At 38.1% G+C, this 20,281-nt stretch overlaps 7 protein-coding genes across 7 annotated transcripts; 4 read left to right on the top strand and 3 right to left on the bottom strand.

Annotated features, from left to right (window-relative positions):
• Positions 1-490: 490 nt before the first annotated feature.
• L201_007996 (uncharacterized protein) lies at positions 491-4,222 on the top strand (the record flags this gene model as incomplete). Its single annotated transcript, XM_066223697.1, has 2 exons — positions 491-2,321; positions 2,409-4,222. 2 exons carry the CDS (start codon positions 491-493, stop codon positions 4,220-4,222), a joined length of 3,645 nt encoding a protein of 1,214 aa, XP_066079794.1.
• A 345-nt stretch (positions 4,223-4,567) lies between these two features.
• On the bottom strand, positions 4,568-6,169 carry L201_007995 (uncharacterized protein; the record flags this gene model as incomplete). The annotated part of the gene is made up of 7 exons (XM_066223696.1): positions 4,568-4,684; positions 4,772-4,917; positions 5,013-5,118; positions 5,224-5,453; positions 5,656-5,817; positions 5,920-6,099; positions 6,157-6,169. 7 exons carry the CDS (start codon positions 6,167-6,169, stop codon positions 4,568-4,570), a joined length of 954 nt encoding a protein of 317 aa, XP_066079793.1.
• Positions 6,170-6,905: 736 nt separating this feature from the next.
• Positions 6,906-10,254, top strand: L201_007994 (pre-mRNA-splicing factor SYF1; the record flags this gene model as incomplete). Its single annotated transcript, XM_066223695.1, has 5 exons — positions 6,906-7,700; positions 7,762-8,912; positions 8,975-9,056; positions 9,114-9,831; positions 9,899-10,254. The coding sequence occupies 5 exons, from the start codon at positions 6,906-6,908 to the stop codon at positions 10,252-10,254; spliced, it is 3,102 nt and encodes a 1,033-aa protein (XP_066079792.1).
• A 152-nt stretch (positions 10,255-10,406) lies between these two features.
• Positions 10,407-12,753, bottom strand: L201_007993 (uncharacterized protein; the record flags this gene model as incomplete). The annotated part of the gene is made up of 7 exons (XM_066223694.1): positions 10,407-10,993; positions 11,088-11,170; positions 11,263-11,354; positions 11,433-11,487; positions 11,560-11,950; positions 12,045-12,157; positions 12,248-12,753. The coding sequence occupies 7 exons, from the start codon at positions 12,751-12,753 to the stop codon at positions 10,407-10,409; spliced, it is 1,827 nt and encodes a 608-aa protein (XP_066079791.1).
• Positions 12,754-13,857: 1,104 nt separating this feature from the next.
• Positions 13,858-15,648, bottom strand: L201_007992 (uncharacterized protein; the record flags this gene model as incomplete). The annotated part of the gene is made up of 7 exons (XM_066223693.1): positions 13,858-14,205; positions 14,279-14,398; positions 14,461-14,530; positions 14,674-15,035; positions 15,137-15,253; positions 15,329-15,455; positions 15,527-15,648. 7 exons carry the CDS (start codon positions 15,646-15,648, stop codon positions 13,858-13,860), a joined length of 1,266 nt encoding a protein of 421 aa, XP_066079790.1.
• A 547-nt stretch (positions 15,649-16,195) lies between these two features.
• L201_007991 (uncharacterized protein) lies at positions 16,196-18,727 on the top strand (the record flags this gene model as incomplete). The annotated part of the gene is made up of 10 exons (XM_066223692.1): positions 16,196-16,441; positions 16,590-16,653; positions 16,786-16,944; positions 17,022-17,070; positions 17,191-17,257; positions 17,328-17,417; positions 17,496-17,650; positions 17,729-17,852; positions 18,000-18,228; positions 18,357-18,727. 10 exons carry the CDS (start codon positions 16,196-16,198, stop codon positions 18,725-18,727), a joined length of 1,554 nt encoding a protein of 517 aa, XP_066079789.1.
• A 418-nt stretch (positions 18,728-19,145) lies between these two features.
• On the top strand, positions 19,146-19,832 carry L201_007990 (uncharacterized protein; the record flags this gene model as incomplete). Its single annotated transcript, XM_066223691.1, has 4 exons — positions 19,146-19,162; positions 19,276-19,353; positions 19,430-19,594; positions 19,706-19,832. The coding sequence occupies 4 exons, from the start codon at positions 19,146-19,148 to the stop codon at positions 19,830-19,832; spliced, it is 387 nt and encodes a 128-aa protein (XP_066079788.1).
• Between the last annotated feature and the right edge of the window lie 449 nt (positions 19,833-20,281).

Raw genomic sequence — 20,281 nt, 5'->3', positions numbered from 1 at the left:
ATTCACCCTTAACCTTAGCTGTCTAAGGCTACTGTTTGATCAACAATAATAACAACAACAACAACAATAACAACAACATTCCATGATCAATTACGATAGCCCTTTGATCAACATTAATATCACAATAGCAACATCAGACATAGCGCTTTCACGACACTATACACATTTGATGCGCAATATTAGTTACTCGTAGTTCGTTAGGATCCTTTGTTACAGCTATAATAGCGTAGAATTAGTTCATAGGAGGATACACCTCTGTGCGTGCCGTCGACCCCACTATCCTTCGGTTTGACTGGACAACCTTCAAGTCCAAGCTGTTCCAGTAACGGATAAACCGATGCGTTTTTGCAAAAAATCTCGATATTTTCGCTTACATCTGGCATCTTTTGCTTTTCATAGAATATCGTAATATAGCCTCCAATATATCATCAATCCATTTCAATGATATATCGTCAAACAAGATTATCAACACAAACATAGTACAAACAAGATGCCTGCTATTTATAACGGTTCCACAGCACCGACAATAACTTCACCTGAATTAGCATGGCCTGCAAGACCTATAGCTAGACCTTCACCTTTATCTACACCATCAACAGAACGTTTTGATGATTCATCTACTTCATATTATCCATCTAGACAAGCAAGTAGTAGTAAAACTATATCTCTATCACCAGATGATAGAAAACCAAGAAAATCTTCAATAAAGGGAAAAGAAAAAGCTTTTGATAATTTTGAACTACGTATACAGTCTGATCAAAATGATGATGAAGAAAAAGAGGAAGAAGGTAAAAAACAGATTGAAAGAAATTATGGACCACCTAAAAAGCCTTTACCACCTAACCAATTAGGTAGAATAGCTCAATCTTTCGGTATCATAATACCTAATCTACCTCAATCACTACCAAATTCAGATACAATAAATTCACCTAATTCAAGAAGACCCATAAGTCCAGCTTCACCATCTCTAAATTTCCCTACCATACCTCTCAACAAAACAAAAGGTGGATTATCACCCACACCATTATCTAAACAACCTCCAACAAGATCAACACCATTTCTGCTTTCTGTCATACCGCCTTTATGCTTATTACCACCTCAATCGTCTACTTCTAAATCTCCTGAAGAAATAAGACGTAGGGATAAAAAGTGGAGAAGAGGTAGATTGTTACCTCTACAACCTACTTTAGGTTCAATGTTAGTTTGTATAGCTAGAGAATATGGTTTACCTTCAACAATTGGTATATCTATTTATCTTGTTTTACCTGGACGATCTAAAAAACCTTCAAGAGGATTAGTAGAAGAAGAGGGGTCAAGTTCTTCAGCTGAATCAAGTTATACATCTTCAGATATAGACGAACCTTCAGGACCACTGATATCATCATCAACTTGGTCGACGCTATTTTCGTCTCATCTAATACAATTGGCTTCAGGAAGAGCGGGAACAACTGTATATGGGGATTCCAGATCATCGACACCATCTCAAACCCCAATCAAGAATGGGTTATATGATAATAATGATCCAATGTCAGAGTTACCACCTAGTCCATCATCGATGATACGTATGAAAACATCAACATCACAACCTACGACATTATATCAGCATAAACATTTGATGAGAAGATCAAAATCAACTGAACCACCTGAATTGACACATTCACATTCGTCAAATCTATCAACTTCATCTTCTTCTGCATCAAATATATTACCTCCGACGCCAGCATCAGCTTCTTTATCAACCATAACGGTCACAAATTTTTCGGTATCCTCATCATCTTCAAATCCAGCTATAAATCCTATTGTGGGTACAATAGAATTTGATATAGATACAGACGAGGCTATATGGTTTGAAAATTTTAGATCATCCTCAAGAAGTAGAAGTAGAAATGCAACCCAACCACATAGTCAGAATAAACATAAACGTTCATTAACGTCGGAAAATGGTATGAAAGAATTATCTTTGGTAAATAAAGTTTCAGATGAAAGACCTAGATTCATAAAAGATCTAGATGTTGATGATGTCGTCAAACATGACGAACATGATTCTGAAGAGACACATGTAGAAGTAGATAGTCAACAAGATGTCACATTGATTTCAAGCAACACTGAAGAAGGGGAGCATGCTATAAATGGAGATTCGCATGGAGACATGTTAAAAGCTGATGATAAGAGAATAGATGACTTACTTGCTAGTCCCATCAACTTAGCTCCGGACGAGAAGATCGAGTTGGATCAAACTACCAGATTACAAGTACAGGAGATCTTGGATAAAAGAGGTAGTGGTTTGGTTATGGCGGAACAACTCGATGATCTTGAAAAGAGTAAGTGTGCACCCTCCTCAACTTGGCACCTATACTGAGCAATCGTCATGGTCGTACCCTTGGCTAACAATCATCCATGTAACGTAGTGATGCGACAACTCTCTCCACGTGAGATACGTCTGACTTCACCAAGATTATTGACACCTAGAATGGCAGCAAAAGTTGCAAATTTAACTTTACCTGCTGTACCTAGAAGATCCAATTCAAAGACCGCTCCTACTTCTTCACCTTTAGCAGGAGGTTTCACTTCCCCAAACCCAGATGAATTCGATGGTGGTCATGCTCCAGAAGAAGAGGAAAGTGATAAATCTCAACCTCATTCTGCTAGATCAAATGGTACTTTTGGATCTAACATACATCTTGAAACTAAAACACAACCTGAACTGGAGGATAACGCAGTAAAGGATGAAGACCAATTCCAACCTCCTAGACCTGCTTGGCCAGCCGTGAAACATGGTTCTCCAGGATCACCTACAATCAACGAGTATTTCTCCAGACCTAGTTTCTCAAGTCAATCATCTCATCTACCCTCTCAAGCTAAACCTCAACAACAAAGGAACGTTTCATCACCTGCATCAATTCCAATCTCTTCAGAAACTCTACAACGTATGAAAGATGAACAAGAATCAAGTGCCACTAACAGCAATGTTACAGCAAAATCATCAGATTGGATACCACGTAGACCTGCCAGACCACCTTCACCGAAATTAGAAAATCAACCTAATTTATCACATACACTTTCACCTGAATTAGTTGATTTCCTACATCGTTCACCACCACCCAACAGCGATTCCATCAATAGTCCTAGTAATAATGGAGTAGTTGGAATAATGACATCACCGGAAGAGAGAAAAAGAAGCCGATCAGGTAGTATAAGTTTAAAAGGATTAAGAAATCAAATGTCAGCTAAAAATTTAGGTCAAATGTTTAAACATCATAATTCTGTCAATGATAATTTAGATAATACCAATTTACCCTCACCACCTTTACCAAAACAAAAAGAAACTATAGGTTTGTTCAAAAGTGGTTTACCAAGTGAAAACGAAATGAAATTCGGTGGTCAAAGTGGTTTTATCAATAATAATAATAATAATAACGGTGCAGGTATAAGAAGTGTTTCAAGTCCTATACCAAATTCAGCAAATTCAGAATTCGGTCCACCATTATCTGTTCAACAACAACAACAAGCTAGTAGTCCAGAACAACCGAGTCAGTCTCACATTACCTCGAATGGTAGCGGCAATGGAAAAAGTAAATTTACTTCAAGAATTTGGGGATTCAGAAATCATTCAGATAAAAATGATAAAGACAAGACATCTAATAATACAATTGCTAAAGGGTCAAAGAGAAACCCTTCAATTGATGGATCAGGAAGTATAAAAATTAGTGAACCCATAACATCAACTTTTATACATAAAGATTCATTTGATTCAGCTGCAAATCCAAATCCAAACATAAATATGAGTATGCCTGATTCAGCAAATTCTGTAAATTCGCTGCAACAACAACAACAGATTGGCTTAGGTCATGGTAGATTACCTTCTTCTTCGATCCCCATATCACAAAATCCAAATTTACCAACTATCCAACAACAACCTGCAAGTCCAAATCCAAATCCTAGTCCAAATCCACAAAGCCCAAGAAGTATAAAACGTAAACCTGTTCCAGGATCACAATCAACAAGTTCTAATCTAAACAATTTGGTTGAACCACAAAATCCTCAAGAAGAGGGAAAGGAAGAAGAAGAAAAAGAAGAAGAATTGATAGTTAAAAATAGTATGAGTTTAAATTCAATGGCTAGTTTTGTTTTAGAAGATGCTCCAAGAGGTAGAAGAGGTGGAATAGTTTCTGCTAATACTGAACAACATCCAAGGGATTTGATGTTAGGTCAAGCTAAATAAGAAAGTCTTGATAATAAATGCGTATATCAAGTTCCAAAAGTAATCAATTCACAAAAGAGAGAATAGCTAAGCTATATGTCGATGATGAGAAATGAAGTATAATTTGTACTCGTGACACCGTGTATTCTTGTATTCTTGTAGCATTGTCCAACTCCAACGGTAAATGTAGAAGCAATGCATTAATCCATATTGCAATACATGCGACTTTTGCGTACCAGCGAAAGCATATGTTCACCTGCACATAGCATCAGGTACATGTGAATGAATGCATATGTTTTTTGATCGACTCGTTGTATATCTGAAACTGATGATGGTTTCTGTCATTACGGAGAGTCTTAGTTCTATCTATGCCTTGACTTCAGAAGGATAAAATAATTTTAGTGTATTTTGCCAAACAATTTCAGATAATTCTTCAATTTTAATACCTTTTATTGATGAGACTATATATGCTATAATTGCGATCTATCGTAATGTAATCATGGAGAGATAATCAGCTTCATCTCTCTTCCATTTCTTCATATCCGTAGGACTCGTTAAACTTCAACTCACATCAGCAGGTTCTTGTCTACCTTTTACACCTAAACCTTGTTGGAATTTTTCAGCTTTATTAACTCTCTTAATGAAAAGTTCTGAATCAGTTGGAGGAAGGTATTTATGTGATGCGTGTGATGTCGTTATTGAACACCATGGTGCGTCTAAGAAGGCGAGAAAAAAAGTCCAGATTGTTATATCAGCTTGAGTTCCAGTGAATGGTCTGACATTTGCCATATAAGAAAAACTGTGGATTTACCAGTTTCCAACAACAATTTATCTAAAGGAATTTGTTTCACAACATTGATGTTTTCTTCAGTTTTTAATGAGCATCCATTTATACCTATATATAAACCCATATCGACCTATTAAAAGATAAAAGTGATTTTTACATTAATCAGAGATCCATCTATCTTCTACCTTATGATTTAACTGACTTAATTCATGATGAAAAGCTTTATTCAACTTACTAATTCTTTCATTTCATTTTCAGTACCTGTGAAAGAATGTACTACACCACCACCACCACCCCAACTTGAATCCCAATTTACATTTTTTAGTATTTTGACTAAATCATTATGCGATTCAGATGTTCTAGAATGTAAAAATAATGGTAATTTGAATTCATTTGATAATTTAAGTAATTCAGGTAAGTGTTTTAGTTGAGTTTCTTTTGATGAATGATGTAGTCTATCGTAATCTATACATATAAAATTCGTAGTCAGAAAAATAGTAGATGGGTAATCTTGGAATTTAGAAATCCTCTACAAATGCCCCTAACATCGATGCAAGTTTATGACAAGGATGATCTTAAAAACGCCTAATCCGATTAAAATCATATTCGCTTGTGAGGCTAAACATCCCCCCTACCTGCTGAACTGGTGTGTTTTGGAAGGACTCACCTAAACCAATCTCACCAATCGATATTATCCTCTTTGAACCATTTTCACCTCTATCTTCTTTAATAAATTCCCTTAAATCATCCAAATATCCTTCAAAACCTTTTGGATGTTTCGGTATTTCTGATGTTGAAGTTGGATGACATCCCGCTGTACAATGCAGGTCTGATCACGTAGAAAGATCAAATGAAATCATTAGCCTGATGATCACACAATTGAGCTGGATTGAAACGGAACCCTAAGCATCACGCATAAGTTCTTACTAACCATATTCTTTAGCTAATTTCAAGGCATCTTTACTATCTTTTAAACTTGTTCCAGTTATCAATATCCTTTCTACGCCTTTTTCTCTAGCCCTACTTATCACTTGAGGAAGATCAGATGCATGTTTTTGTCTACCATGGTACGATCCTGTAAACATAGGATCTGCTAGGTTTACTGCGATATCTACATTGACCGAAAATGTTAGATCCGTTGTCTTTACAAAGAATCTAGATCACATACCCGCAAATCGCATGTTGGATAATCTTCTTGTCGCTCTGAGAATCTTGCAAAGTTTTTCAATAAGTCAGTATACAAGATATCACACACAAAAAGGTCAATGCAATGGATAGCTCATTCGTTTTATCGATTACAACTCGCATAAAATACATCTGCCAACTTGGACGTCCTCCACTTTGTCGATTCAGGGTCAATTCACCTGTCTATCAATGTGGCTTCAATCCTCTTGAACGCTACTCAACATAGTGAAGACGCCATAAAGCAGAGGCAATTGATGCATTATATCTACAAACCGCTTCATAAGACGGTACCTCTGACTATGACTTCTTGACTGATATCGAAACGAGCGGGTATCGATAGTAAGCAAGCTAAGCTGCCAGCCCGAAGAAGTTTCAATGACCCTACAGCACTATGAAGGTTAGTCTATCGCTATCTGCTGATAACACCAATTCATATGCACTACCTTCCATGTAGATATGTATTGATGAGCTATACATAACGAGCATCTTTGATATTTTTGATTGATATACAGACGTATTGTTATCGATAAGAACCACATACAAGCCATAACGCCGGTATATTCCCGTGCACGTGGCAACTTACTTGGACCGTAGCTATCGATGTCCCTCTCTTTCGTTCATGTTGCTTAAACATCGTGCACCATCGTTCTAAACATTGCATATAATATTCCCTATATTGAAAAGGTCGAGAAAGCTTGATCGCAACGACTCCAGGATAGGAGGACTCTCAAAATGGCAGTCGAACAATCCCCCATCGACTCTCTTTCTTCTCGATTCCCCCTTACTTTCCCTATACCTACACCTCTTACATACCCGCACCTCATCTCATCAGCCGACTTAGCTACAGAGGAAGACCTATTACACAACCCAGAAAACCTTAGATCATGGTTATCATATATACATCAGTTGAAAGAACGTATAAATGGTAATGGACCACCTAAAAATGAAAATCCTTCACCTGAAGAGATATTATTAGGACCATTATCAAGTCAAGTATCAAGAGATGGATTACAACAATTAACTATGGTATATGAGAGAGCTTTAGCTATATTTCCTACAAGTTTTAAATTATGGAGATCATATTATTTATTGAGACAATCATATGTTTTAGGAGAATTGACTTCAAAAGCTAAAAAAACAAGAAGTGAAAATTTAAAAAGAGGATCAGGATTTAAAACTAATGTTAAAGAATTATTAGAATCTGCAGAAGAAACAAATGAATGGAATGTAAACGAAGGTTTAGATGGTATAATCGGATATGAAGAGTGGAAATCTTTGGTTTCAATAGGTGAAAGAATGATAAATTGCTTAAGTCATTTACCTATACCTTGGTTATTACATTTATCAATTTTATTTCATCCAAAATGTCCATCAATCTTTAAAAGAACTTATGCAAGAAGAACTTTTGATAGAGCTTTAAGAACTTTACCACCAAGTTTACATGGTAGAATTTGGGGTTTATACCTAAGATGGGCTGAAATAACTGGTGGTGAAGCAGGTGAAAGGGTTTGGAGAAGATTCTTAAAGGTATGTTCGACAAACCCACTCATCCCTGTTTCTCATGGTTCATACTGATCTTCCTATATAGGTCGATCCAAGTCTTACCGAACGTCACATCGCCTATCTTCTTGACTCTTCCCCTCCTCGTCCTCTTGCCGCCTCCAAATACCTCTTATCTCTCGCTCGACGTGCCGCCAAAAATATGTATTCTTCATTGGAAGGCAAATCACCGTATCAGCTGTTTGTGGATTTCTTAGAGCTGGTGGAGAGATACGCAGATGAAGTCGGTATGGACGAAGAACAGACGTTAGAATTGAAAGCCGCCAAGCAAGTCGCAGTGGATCAGATATCGGGATCAACGGATGAAACTGAACCTACACCAGCCGAAGAACCAGCAAGTATACATGGACGATTAATGAGAATAGCGGGACCACCTGTTCCAGTGGAACAAGGGAAAATGTATAAACCTAAAGATGCAATAACCAACAAAAAGGGACCCGAAGAATTGACTTATGATGAAGATACTGATCCGTCGAATTCGCGATTACTCGATGTAGAAGGAATAGTTGAACGAGATGGATTAGAGATATATAAAGATCAAGCTGGTAGATTATGGACAGGTTTGGCTACATATTGGATCAAACGAGGGGAATTTGATCGGGCAACAAGAACATTCGAAAGGGGATTAGAAGCTGTTGTTACAATAAGAGATTTTACACAGATATTTGATGCTTATGCTGAATTCTCTGAAACTATGATATCAACTTTGATGGATGCTTTGGCGGATGAAGATAATTTAGAAGACGAAGAATTTGATTTAGAAGAAACTGAAAAAGATTTGGATGACAGAATGAAATCGTTTGAAGAATTAATGGATCGTAGACCTTTCTTAGTAAATGAAGTTTTATTAAGAAGAAATCCAAATGAAGTTGTTGAATGGGAAAAAAGAATTGCATTATTTGGTGATCAAGATGACAAAGTTGTTGAAACTTATATAAAAGCTTTAGATACTATAAATCCAAGGAAAGCTACAGGTCCTCTATATCCGTTATATGTCAATTTCGCTAAATTCTATGAAGAAGGTGGTAGTAAAGATCCAGAAACAGGTGAACCTAAAAATGAACCGGATCTAAATCAAGCTAGAAAAATCATGGAAAGAGCTACCAAAGTTCCTTTCAAAAGTGTAGATGAATTAGCTGAAGTCTGGTGTGAATGGGCTGAATTGGAATTGAGGAATGAGTGAGTTAAACGAGATTATTGATGTCAATATTGGTTATGCTAATTCGTTAATTAATCCTTAGAAACTATGACGAAGCTATTCGATTGATGCAAAGAGCTACCACGATACCGAGAGATCCCAAAAAGATCAATTTCTACGATGAAGTGAGTCGATACATCACTGGTGATATAGCAATGGCTAATCCTCTTTCCCCCCTCTAGTCGTTCTCGCCTCAACAGCGTCTGTTCAAATCACTCAAAATATGGTCATTCTATAGTGATTTAGAAGAATCTATAGGATCAGTTGAATCTACCAAAGCAGTTTATGACAAAATTATGGAATTGAAGATTGCCAATGCTCAAGTAATAGTGAACTATGCTCTGTTCCTTGAAGAGAATAAATACTTTGAGGAAAGTTTCAAAGTATATGAAAGGGGAATTGAATTATTCCATCCATCAATTGGATTTGAAATTTGGAATATATATTTAAGTAAATTTGTTAAAAGATATGGTGGTAAAAAATTAGAAAGATCAAGAGATTTATTCGAACAAGCATTAGAGAATTGTCCACCAAAATTCTGTAAATCAATTTATTTATTATATGCAAAATTAGAAGAAGATTATGGATTAGCTAAAAGATCAATGGGTATATATGATAGAGCATGTCAAACTGTACAAGATTCAGATAAATTTGATATGTTTACAATTTATATTGCAAAAGCAACAGAAAATTTCGGTTTACCTTCAACTAGACCTATTTATGAAAGAGCTTTAGAAAATTTACCAGATAAACAGACGGCCGAAATGTGTAAAAGATTTGCTAGAATGGAAAGAAAATTAGGTGAAATTGATAGAGCACGTGCTATTTATGCTCATGCTTCTCAATTCTGTGATCCAAGAGTTGAAAAAGAGTTTTGGGATGAATGGAATCAATTTGAAGGTGAGTCATGGTTTCTTCACATGATTTAAATGCAGCATCTCGTTAACCCATTTGTGTCTTTTATTAGTTGACACTGGATCAGAAGATACTTTCCGTGAAATGTTACGTATCAAACGAGCTGTACAAGCAGCATTCAATACGGAAACATCGTTCATTGCAGCTCAAACAGCAGCAGCAGCCAAAGGGATTGAAAAACCAACTGAGACAGCTAAAGATGCAGCTGATCCAATGGCAGCTATGGAAAGAGAATTATCTAGCAACGGTGCACCAACACAGCAGAAGAAATCAACAGGTGGACCTGCTTTCGTTGCAAGTACATTGAGAACTCAAAATGCTCATGGTATAGATCAAGCTGAAGAAAATGATCAAGATCAACAAGTCGCTAATCCAGATGCTATTGAAATGGATGAGGATGAATTTTAGTCAAATATATTACATCAAATGTTTAAGATGTATTTTCAATGTCCAAAATGCTCATAGTAATCTGTGTAGAGAAGCCTCAGGTTATTATGCATCCATCATACTTATACAAAAAATGTTCTCCATACAAAATCCAAGCCATATGCTGTCTCGTCTTATCTTACATCTCTAGTTTGATCTGTATCTCTACCAGCTGCCCAAGAAGGATCATAACTTGGAGGAATCACCGTAGGTTCTTGATTTCGATTTGAGGGTGGTATGGGTAAACTTCCAGCATCTCTTTCTTGTACGAAATTATTACTTCTTCTGTTATTACCACTTCTTTGATTTACATATCTTGATTTAGGATTCTCGGAAGGCGGCATCACTCCGAACAAGGATGATCTTGATCTTGACCTTGATCCGCCATTCTCCGAATTCTGGTCTATATCACTTTGTTCTGAATGGATTGATTGATCAGGATTATGTAGGATCATACCAGACAATATCGGACCCCCTCCGTCCTGATAGCTATTTCTAGTTGAATGATATCCATCCGAAGATGATATCGGTATAGATAGTCTGTTTGGATTAGGTGAATTTACTGAAGCATACGATGATCTAGAATTGTATAAGTCATGCCCCTGTCGAGAAAGATCAGGTGAATGTTGTGATTCCAGCAATAGAGGCGTTATGTATGAATCTCTGTGATTTCCTGGAGGTGGTGTTCGATCATATGGTGTATGACTACCTGAAGACGCGTCTATAATCATGAACTGTATTCAGTATGTCTCTTACTTATAGCACGAAATTTCACAACTGGGACTCGATATAGTGTAAAGAATATGGATACTCACTAGCATAAGCATCAGTAGCATCTCGGTCTGATCCAGATCTGTAGGGGTCTACCTCGAACGGCTTATTGTCGAAGATGTCTGTTCTGAAGTATGATCATCATTTAAATCAGCTGAGATCAGGTGGGTGACAGTATAAGCAGGATCGAGTGAAGAGTTAAATGCTCACAGGACGTACTCTTGATTCTTTTTACGCGAATCCCTTTTCTTGTAGATCAAGAAGAACCATAATACTATAGCAATAAGTGCTAGAGCTACTACACCGCCAGCCTGTACAGTAAGCGGAATCAGTGAACAGTATATTTTGCAGTATTAACTTTTAACAAGTCAAAAAGATGATTCACTTACTACTCCTCCTGCTATAGCTGCTGTGTTACTGGAATTTTTATTGCTGTTACTACCACTACGAAGCAAAGTCATATCAGAATGATTCTTTTTTGTTTTTCTCCCAAATACAAAAATTCCCCGTACTCACCCTTGAGCTTGCACAAAGACGACTTTAGAGATATCCCAATATGGTTTACCTTGACCTTGATTTTCGACCGTTATAGTATATTGAGATTTTTGATCTAAATTCGCATAGTATAAAACTTGATCTGTTGAAATCCAAGGACTTCCACCCCAGAAATTCTGATTTGAAGGTATACCCCCAACCGTCGTTGTAGTTGTTGTTGTCGATCCATCACCTCCAGAGGTCGCTACATTAGGTAAATTTGTTGATGATAGAGATACAGAAAATTGACCATGATCAAAATTTACCGATCCATATAACAATATGAATGATGTATTTGATGGTGGTTGAAATATCAACTTTGATCCTGGTGTATAACTATCAAGTCTGTTATAAGTTTGCATAGCTTGATTTCCTATACAACCGAACCATGTCATCTCGATCAGCAATCAGTGATTTCAGCATGTAGTCATTCCTCACTCAATACTGCTGATGAAGATATCACTCACCCCCGCCGCCAACTAAAGTTGCAGTCTCCCATTGTCCACTGGATTGACTAAACATTCCATTTATCTGCTTCTCTCCAAATATAGCTTGAACAGTAGAGTTGACCGGTGTAGCGCTATTCCATCAATTGAAAAGTCACATCAGATATATCAAACACACGTTGGGCGAAAGTACAGATGATGATGAGGCGGGCATGCTTACTTACCCATTTTCACCTATTCCAGTTGTAAACGTGACACCATACAATCTGACACCACCATTTCCCACCACGTTGACATTCAGTATGTGCCAACTATCTGATAGGTTATCTAACATATAACCACCATCTATCTTTTTGGTTGTCTGATTTTTGTCTATCGTGACTTGTAAATCTTGTGCATTTTTCACGTCTGCCCATAGATATACTGATGTCCCCCAGAAGCTTAAAGATGCATTTGCACCTATATGCGTTGTATAATGTGAGGATATCCCTTGACCTATAGTTTGATTCGTATAACTTCCCCAAGATGATCCACTATACGTTGAATTCCAAGTTTGATCTATTGGTCCAGACCTGGATGGGGAATATGTTATTGTAGGTGACTGGTCTGATACAGTAACGTTGAATAGTGTTTTCCCCGTATCTGCGTGTACTCCACTAGGGATCGATAATACTGATAATAAGGCGAGAAGCAGAAGTCGGGATAAGGGTGAGAGAGTGCAGCGAAACATACCGCCTGGCGTTTCAAGAGGACCAAAATATCTTGTTTGGCTGAGACCAGTTCTACCGACCGAGTTGCACTAACAGATAATAAAGCTAGCGATAGCTGTTTGCCGGTTGTTGATTGTATTCAGAGCTGTTAAATCAAGAAGGGCAAAGGAACCTTTTAGAAATAGGTCAGCCAATTCACTAGTATTTTCGTATTATCGTGTTGGATCTTGTATCATATACGAAATAAAGCCTTGAACTGATTCGACCGCCTAAAGTTATGTATAAGTATCTTTGTGAAATAGGGTTTGAATAAATCTGTCAATACCTCTCCCTATGTAAATGACACCTATACAAGTCTCTTACTGTCAGTACTGCTTCTACTGGATAGTCTGGACCAGCAAATACAGAGATTGGTTAAGCTGCTAAGAAACGGTGAGAATCTTTCAGGTACTGCATGAATACGTCTCATTCTTCATTACTGAAGCGGTGTAGCTGTGCGGTAAGCACTATAATGAAAATCTAGCAGGACACAAGCAAGTCATCTTCCCATTCCTTCTCGTAAAATCTGAAGGTACAGCCTTGACGTCAAGGTAATAATAATTTGAGCATGTATTCTAACGTGCCTTGCACTGGATTGTCGTTCTTCTTGTAAGTGATCGGATATCGGAGGAAAAACCTATAAGAATACCATGCCGGGAAGTCTGATTGTTGAGAGGAAGTCGGACAATAATCGCTGTCATGATACCCCTTTGATTATTGTGCAGGGTCTCCAATACAAAAAGTAGTCTAGATCATATGTGTCAGAATGAGAAAAGAATGAGAGCAAGAAGGGAGATTGTTCAAGCTTATCCCTTGCGGATTAACCTCAACACAGCATTATATTCCTACACTTCTTAAATCCCCCTATCGCGTCATTTTATCGGGTCAGGAACGGGAATTCAGCTTACCTCTTTCTTTTGATAGCACAGCATCGCATCCACTACAAAGATACGAGGATACAATAGATTCATGCAGTATATTGCAGTCCCAGAATATCGCACCACAGGGTTCAGATGTGCAACATATGCATGAAAGCATATCAAACCAAACGCCAGCTTTACACAAGAAGGCATATCGCGGATCCACTAAGAAGGTTGGTATTCCGCGCCATATATATCACCCCCTTCCAGGAATCCGCCAGGACCATCTTGTGCATCTAACAAAGCTTCATATTCTTCAACCGATAATTCCTCTTTGATTTCTTTTTTAGGGGTGGTTTGCTCATCTTTGATATCCGATAACGGTGACGAGGGTAATTCATCTTGAGGTTTACTTATCGGTGTTACTGGATCGGATGGATCGGATTTTACAGGATAACCCTCTATGTCTTCCGAAGTATGTTCTTCTATTGGTGACTTCACTTGATCAAGTACTTTTGCAAGTTCTAACGTGCCTTTCTGTCCCCATTCAACTACATCTGGCTTGAACTCATTCTACAATCGAATTGCAATGTGAGCTGTTTTCCTCCAGCGGTAAGAGAAAAGATGGTTTTAAGATCCCACTCACATACATATGCCCTGCCATTCTATTCAGTTCCTGGGGATCGTAAGAGTCTGCCACTAGCTTTAAAGCGCCCATTACATGCGGCGTATAATCCTTGAACGCTTTCGTTATGTATAGGTACGCCTGAGCAATAACAAAACTAGTCAGGTTTGATGTGGTTTAAACCATACAGTCATTCAGCTCACCTGCCCTGGTCCAACGGGAACACCTTTCTGTATAGCCCTCACAGTTCCATCAGGTCTCTCTATTATCGGTCTGAGGTGAGATCATAGTTATATTAGCTGGTTGGAGTGACTCTGGGAGTATAGGATTTTGACTGGCTTACATCCTGAGCGTAAGAGTTATCAGCTAAACCAGTTCTGCGATCTCGAAGGCTAGAGTAGAACAGAGTTACTCACTTAGCTCGCATAATACCTATCCAAGGCTGAGAACTTTCTCTGATCGTTACATTATCGTCTTCATTTTGTTTCTGTCTGAAATATGGTTTCTTCTTCTGAGGTGAATTTGTTTTTCTAAATTTTGAAGGTAAATTCAATTCACCACCAGGTAATTCTTCTATTTCTTCTTTAGCTTCTCTTGTTTCTTGTTCATTTAAGATATTCCCTAACATTAAAGCATGCTTTAAACTTGATACATGTACATAAACATGTGCTAGTGATAATGATTCAGCCACGTCAAACCCTAATTTACGCGATATAGTATATGCCCATGCTGTTGATACTGGTGCTCGATTCGTTGTTAACGCTAGGGGTAATAGATGCTAGTAAATATCCTATGTATCAGCAAGCTAATTGATCTAGATAGGCCTTCTGCCACGATGTAAAGGCCGAAGCATAAAATGTAGGAACAGCCCGAACTTACCTCAACATCCACTATAGGATGAAAGTCTATATCTAGCGGAACATTATCTTCATCTGCTCTCCTCTTAGCTAAAGGTTCGAGTAAATCACTGTCTCTTCCACGCTTTTTCGTGACAGCCTATCAAAAGGGTACCTCGTCAGCTATAACAAGAAATGAGACGGTATGACTCAGCTGACAGGAACATTCACTCACTTCACCACTTGCTAAGCCTCTCAAAGCATTAGAAACTAATTTTCTGGCTTCTTTATCTTCGACTAATCCCGCTAGTTTTTGCGGAGTAATGGATGAAAGCCTTTCGACCGTTCCATGGGATTTGTATCTGCCATTCTGTATTAGTCTGCTGTAGTATATGACAGCCACAATGTGCTTTGCTTTTTTGGTTGAACTCACATCTTGGCTGCTAAACCCATCGATACTCTCATGTCAACACCTCTCGTGGTCAGAAGCTTCAACCATTCTTGAAGTCCTAATTGTGCTGTTGATTCAGGCGGTGGTGCAGATTTGGGTGGCATCTTAAGTTCTATATTCTAATCTGATACTCTGTGGTCCTGCTAAAGCTGTTCAGGTTATAATCGAAGCAAAAAGCAGGATGGTTATATCAAAACAAGAAGAAGAAAAGATCCCAAATGCGATCGACTGACGTCAACATGACAAGATCAAGGCACGTCTGTGAGAACATTACAAGGTAGTTATCCTTACGTAATTACATCACGTTTACCCTACATCCCATATCTTCGGATGATCATATAATGATAAGATTATTCAGCATGATGAGGGCGAGGTGGAGGTATTTTGCAACAAGGGTCAGAATTAGGTCGAACAATAAGTGATATAAGGTATCTAGAAGTGTCTTGTGATAGTGCATTCAATCGTCTATTTGGACTGATCAGTACGTAAACCATAGATGGTCTAGCCAAACGTCACCGGTGGCTTCCAGATCTCGATAACATTTCAGAAAACGAAACAAAGAGTACAAATAGGTTAACACAAGATTTGGCGATTCCTCAAATATTTTGTTCGTCTTCACATTTGTCAAACCTGAAGGCAAAGCAGAAGAGAATGAGCGAGATACAACCAGTAGCTCGAAGCAATTCTAATGAAGATGAATTAAATTTAGCACGGCAAGGGGAGAATAATGTCAACGATAATAGTGTCAACAACGAAAGGCAGTTACCTAGTTTACCTGATATAGATAACAGTAGAGAAGCTTGGTTTTACGTTATAGCATCATTCATTCAAGAAATGCTATTCTTTGGTCCATTGTTTTCCACTGGTATCTATCTTAAATATTATGCTGCGTCACCGGTAAGTTAAGATCCCAAATTGGTCACGGAAGGACTCCTTTTTCCGTTTGAGTCAGAACGCTCATATTTTTCCCTGCTATTGCTGGAAACGCTGTTCATATCGGGAGATGTTAAGAACTGATTTTAAGTTGTTTTTCGGATCTTCATAGGACTTTCGGTCAGCATCAGAGCCTCAAATATCCTTGATTGGAACTTTATCGCTGTTCTTTGGATGTGAGTAAATACTCATTCAATCCTGTTCAATATTTTTTTTTGCCTGTTTCCGTTTACAATCATACTTTGTTATGACGTCAAGCACATAATGAATCAACGCTAAGCCAATTTCCTCATCATTCCCATCATCAGATTCAGCAGGTATTCCATTACTTTATCTGTATAACCATTTCCCAAGATCAATGAGACCATCCATGTGGGCTGGAATGATACTTTGCTCAAGTTCCTTGTTGGTTGCAAGTTTTGTTAAAGATGTTAAATTGCTTATCATTTTTCAGGGTGTTGGTCCAGGTAAGAGCCATCTTCAAAGGAGACATCAATAGGAGGGACTTTGAAGTTTGACATTTGACAATTGCCACAATCAACAGGGCTTTCTGGCGCTCTATGCGCATTCCCAATCGTGAGATGGATTCCAGAGTGAGTTTTCGACTAATTCCCTCACAACATATCGCCTTCCTCTTGTATCACATTTGCCGGCTTGAGGCATCGTATAGCTCGCCCGAATAACCGTTGACACAATTGAGATTTACAACGCAGATGGTTTGATAAGCGTAAAGGTATAGCTACTGGATTGATTTTTTCTGGAGGAGGTGTTGGTGGTGTTGTAAGTACATGACTTTCTATTTCAAGAATAGCAGGACAACCTGATCCTGGGAAACCTTTGCATACAACAGTATATGCCATTTTTATATGATTTATTTCTCGATAAGTTGGGATATAAATGGTCTTTAAGGATATTCGCTATATCAACCGCTGTGATCTCCGTGAGTGTAGCATAAATCTAGGAGGTGTTTGTGTCGACACTGCAAAAATGTTCCGTTGATGGACATCCACTTTTCCAGGGAATGACAATATCTTTCGTAAAACCAAGAGTACCTATATCAAGCAAATCGAACGTTATTAGAATGCCAATGCCTAATTTCTTTCAAACTTTTTTTACAAGTTGGGGCTTCTTATTTCTCTTTCTTGCGACTCTATTACAATCGTTCGGCTATTTGTGAGTAACACTTTTCCTGACTTTCTGCTTTTATACCAACTCAGTGGATAACTGAAAAGAATGTTTATCCTCATTCAGTAACGTGGCTCTATTCTTACCGAGATTTTCTGATACTTTGAGTTCAGCAACTGGAGCCGGTCTCTTAGGGGCTTTTAACGTCAGTTGTTTGATTTCGCAAATTTTATGGGGGCATATAACAGACGTTAGTACTTCAGTCATACTCCATACATTCGGTAAAAATCATTTAAGCTTATAACCATGAATTTCCGCCGTATTTTATACTCATCTGTTATCTTTTCGATCTTCTTACTCAAACTCAATGGCTTGTTTTTGCCGTTGAAATCAACAGAGAATCAGCCCAAGTTTAGCTATGAGTTTTAGTTCTGGATTAGGTTTAATTTTAGTTTTGTTTCTCTGGGGTTTCAATCAAGACTATTTAGGTATAAAAGTATTGATGCCATTCGCAATTTCTTTTGGATTGATCACAGGTGGATTCTCCTCAATGTGGTCACAATCTGCCCATGAATTACTTGGTGATCAGAGTCTAGACAAAGAGAAAATGAGTTTATTATGGTCTGGTAAGTTTATGGTTCTCCCTATCGTAATATCACATACGACATTCAGCACTGTGTGAACGAACAGATCAAGTCATCCATAAGACGATTTGATGTCAAAAGCTAATCAGATAGAGAATTTCGATATATAGGTTTATCAGTAGCTCGAGGTATAGGTTCAATTCTAGGTCCGACAATAGGATCATTGTTATATAAACCACCTTCAACCATGTCAACAAGTGGATTTCACAGGTGGGGTTCAGCTGGTTCACCAGGTTTGATCGCTTTAGTGGCTGCAAGTTTATTTGGTAGTTGTCTAATATCATTATTCAACTATTCACTAAATAAATTTATCAAACCTTTATTGAAAGAGAAGAGTATGAGATTGAACGCCAATAGTACCAATTGTGATATCGCTGCTTCAAATTATGATGATACTGCTGCTGGTGCCAATTTAAGAGGAACTCAGAAGAATCCAAGGATCCATTCAAATATCATTGAAATGAATACTAGAAATTGGTAATCACATACCTCATGATAGATAATAGCGACATCCACATTTATATACAGGATATTATGAATGTAACACACTTCCAGACCCACTGTTGTCGCGTTAACATTTCATTGACAGTTCAAGTGGCGCGAAGTAGCGTTCTCAGGGAATAAAGGATTAACCTGTGTGATTTGCAAAATGGCGAGCCTTCGTAGTCTCTTTGTCTACATACGACTATCAGAAGAAGGCGAACAATGGATATTGTAATTACTGCAGGAGAGTCATGACCGCCAACCTAGCATATATATAACACTCTCTCGTTGCCCATTGCTTTTGCCACCATCTTTACGTATTTTGGTCTAAACATCACTTCACATTTTCATCTACTTGTTGCACCTTGTGACTGACACTAAGTGCCCAATAACAGATAGTCTCCACTTAGTATACAATGTCAGAAAACCAAATGTGAGTATTTGAGCATTTCTCTTTCGCACCTGCCCCTTGTTTGTCATTGAGGAACGAGAGAAGTAGGTACTAAACTTCTGTACACCTGACTAAACCATTGTGGACACTAATAGTAAATCAACGCAAGATTTTTGTCTTTCGGATATCAAAAAACTTAGGAGAGAGTCTCAATCTCGAGCTTCGCAAGATGAGTAAGGGTATTCTATTCCGCTGGGTTTTCAGCGCGGATTAGGGAGAGATGTTGACCCACGTTTTCTGATGGCACAGTGAGAATGATAACGCATTTGAGAGTAGTGATGAAGACCATCCTACACGCAGGGTATATTTTGGTGGAGCAGGAAGTAAGAGTACCTCTTCAATGGATGATGCAAATCAGAAGAGGTTCAAGGAATTTACGGAGTATGCCGCGACTCTACTCCAAGAGGGATCCAAGTAAGTCAACAATCGTTTTTGTTTGCCGTATAAAACGCCTTTTGTTTGATCTTCTCTGTGGAAGCACAAGATCAACTAAATTATCGATATACTGATCCACTACTCCTCAAGCGCAACAGCTTTCGTCGAGACTGCTCTATCGAATTTAGCTAGATCACGAACATCACAAGGTCAATCAATGGATGTTGATGATGACACAATCAAGCAATATCTCCAAGAATATGCTAAGAAAAGATGAAACAGGTTCTTGGAGTATGTGGCATTTGTGTTTGGCTACACGATTTTACACTTTCGATTCTGAGCGGAATGTTCAGCCTTGCTGGTACGGTCTGAGCAGTCTGCTCTTTCTCATGCATTTGCTTATCTTTTGAAGTAGTATGAGAGAGACCACGGTAACGGCAGTGTTTGCACAGTTCCGATGCTATATGAACTTGAGTCAAACAGCAAAAGAAATGAAAAAATGTCTCGGGATTCCCATAAAAGTTATTTTTAATTTGTTATCGTTAATTATCTTGAGATCTTCTGTTGTCAATTAATGCGTTAAATAATATTAATTACCGGTTCAATGGTAAATTGCGTCACTCCACGTGGAAGAAGCAGTGAACCCTGAAATGATAGTTGAAATGACTGTATTTTTGATGGTGACAACCGGTACAATCATCACTGGGAATTATACATGCTTTTTTA

The sequence above is a fragment of the Kwoniella dendrophila genome, chromosome 11 (assembly GCF_036810415.1).
Source record: "Kwoniella dendrophila CBS 6074 chromosome 11, complete sequence".
NCBI lineage: Eukaryota > Fungi > Basidiomycota > Tremellomycetes > Tremellales > Cryptococcaceae > Kwoniella > Kwoniella dendrophila.
Note: the sequence above shows the minus strand (reverse complement) of the source record. Positions and strands in the feature narration are given on the sequence as shown.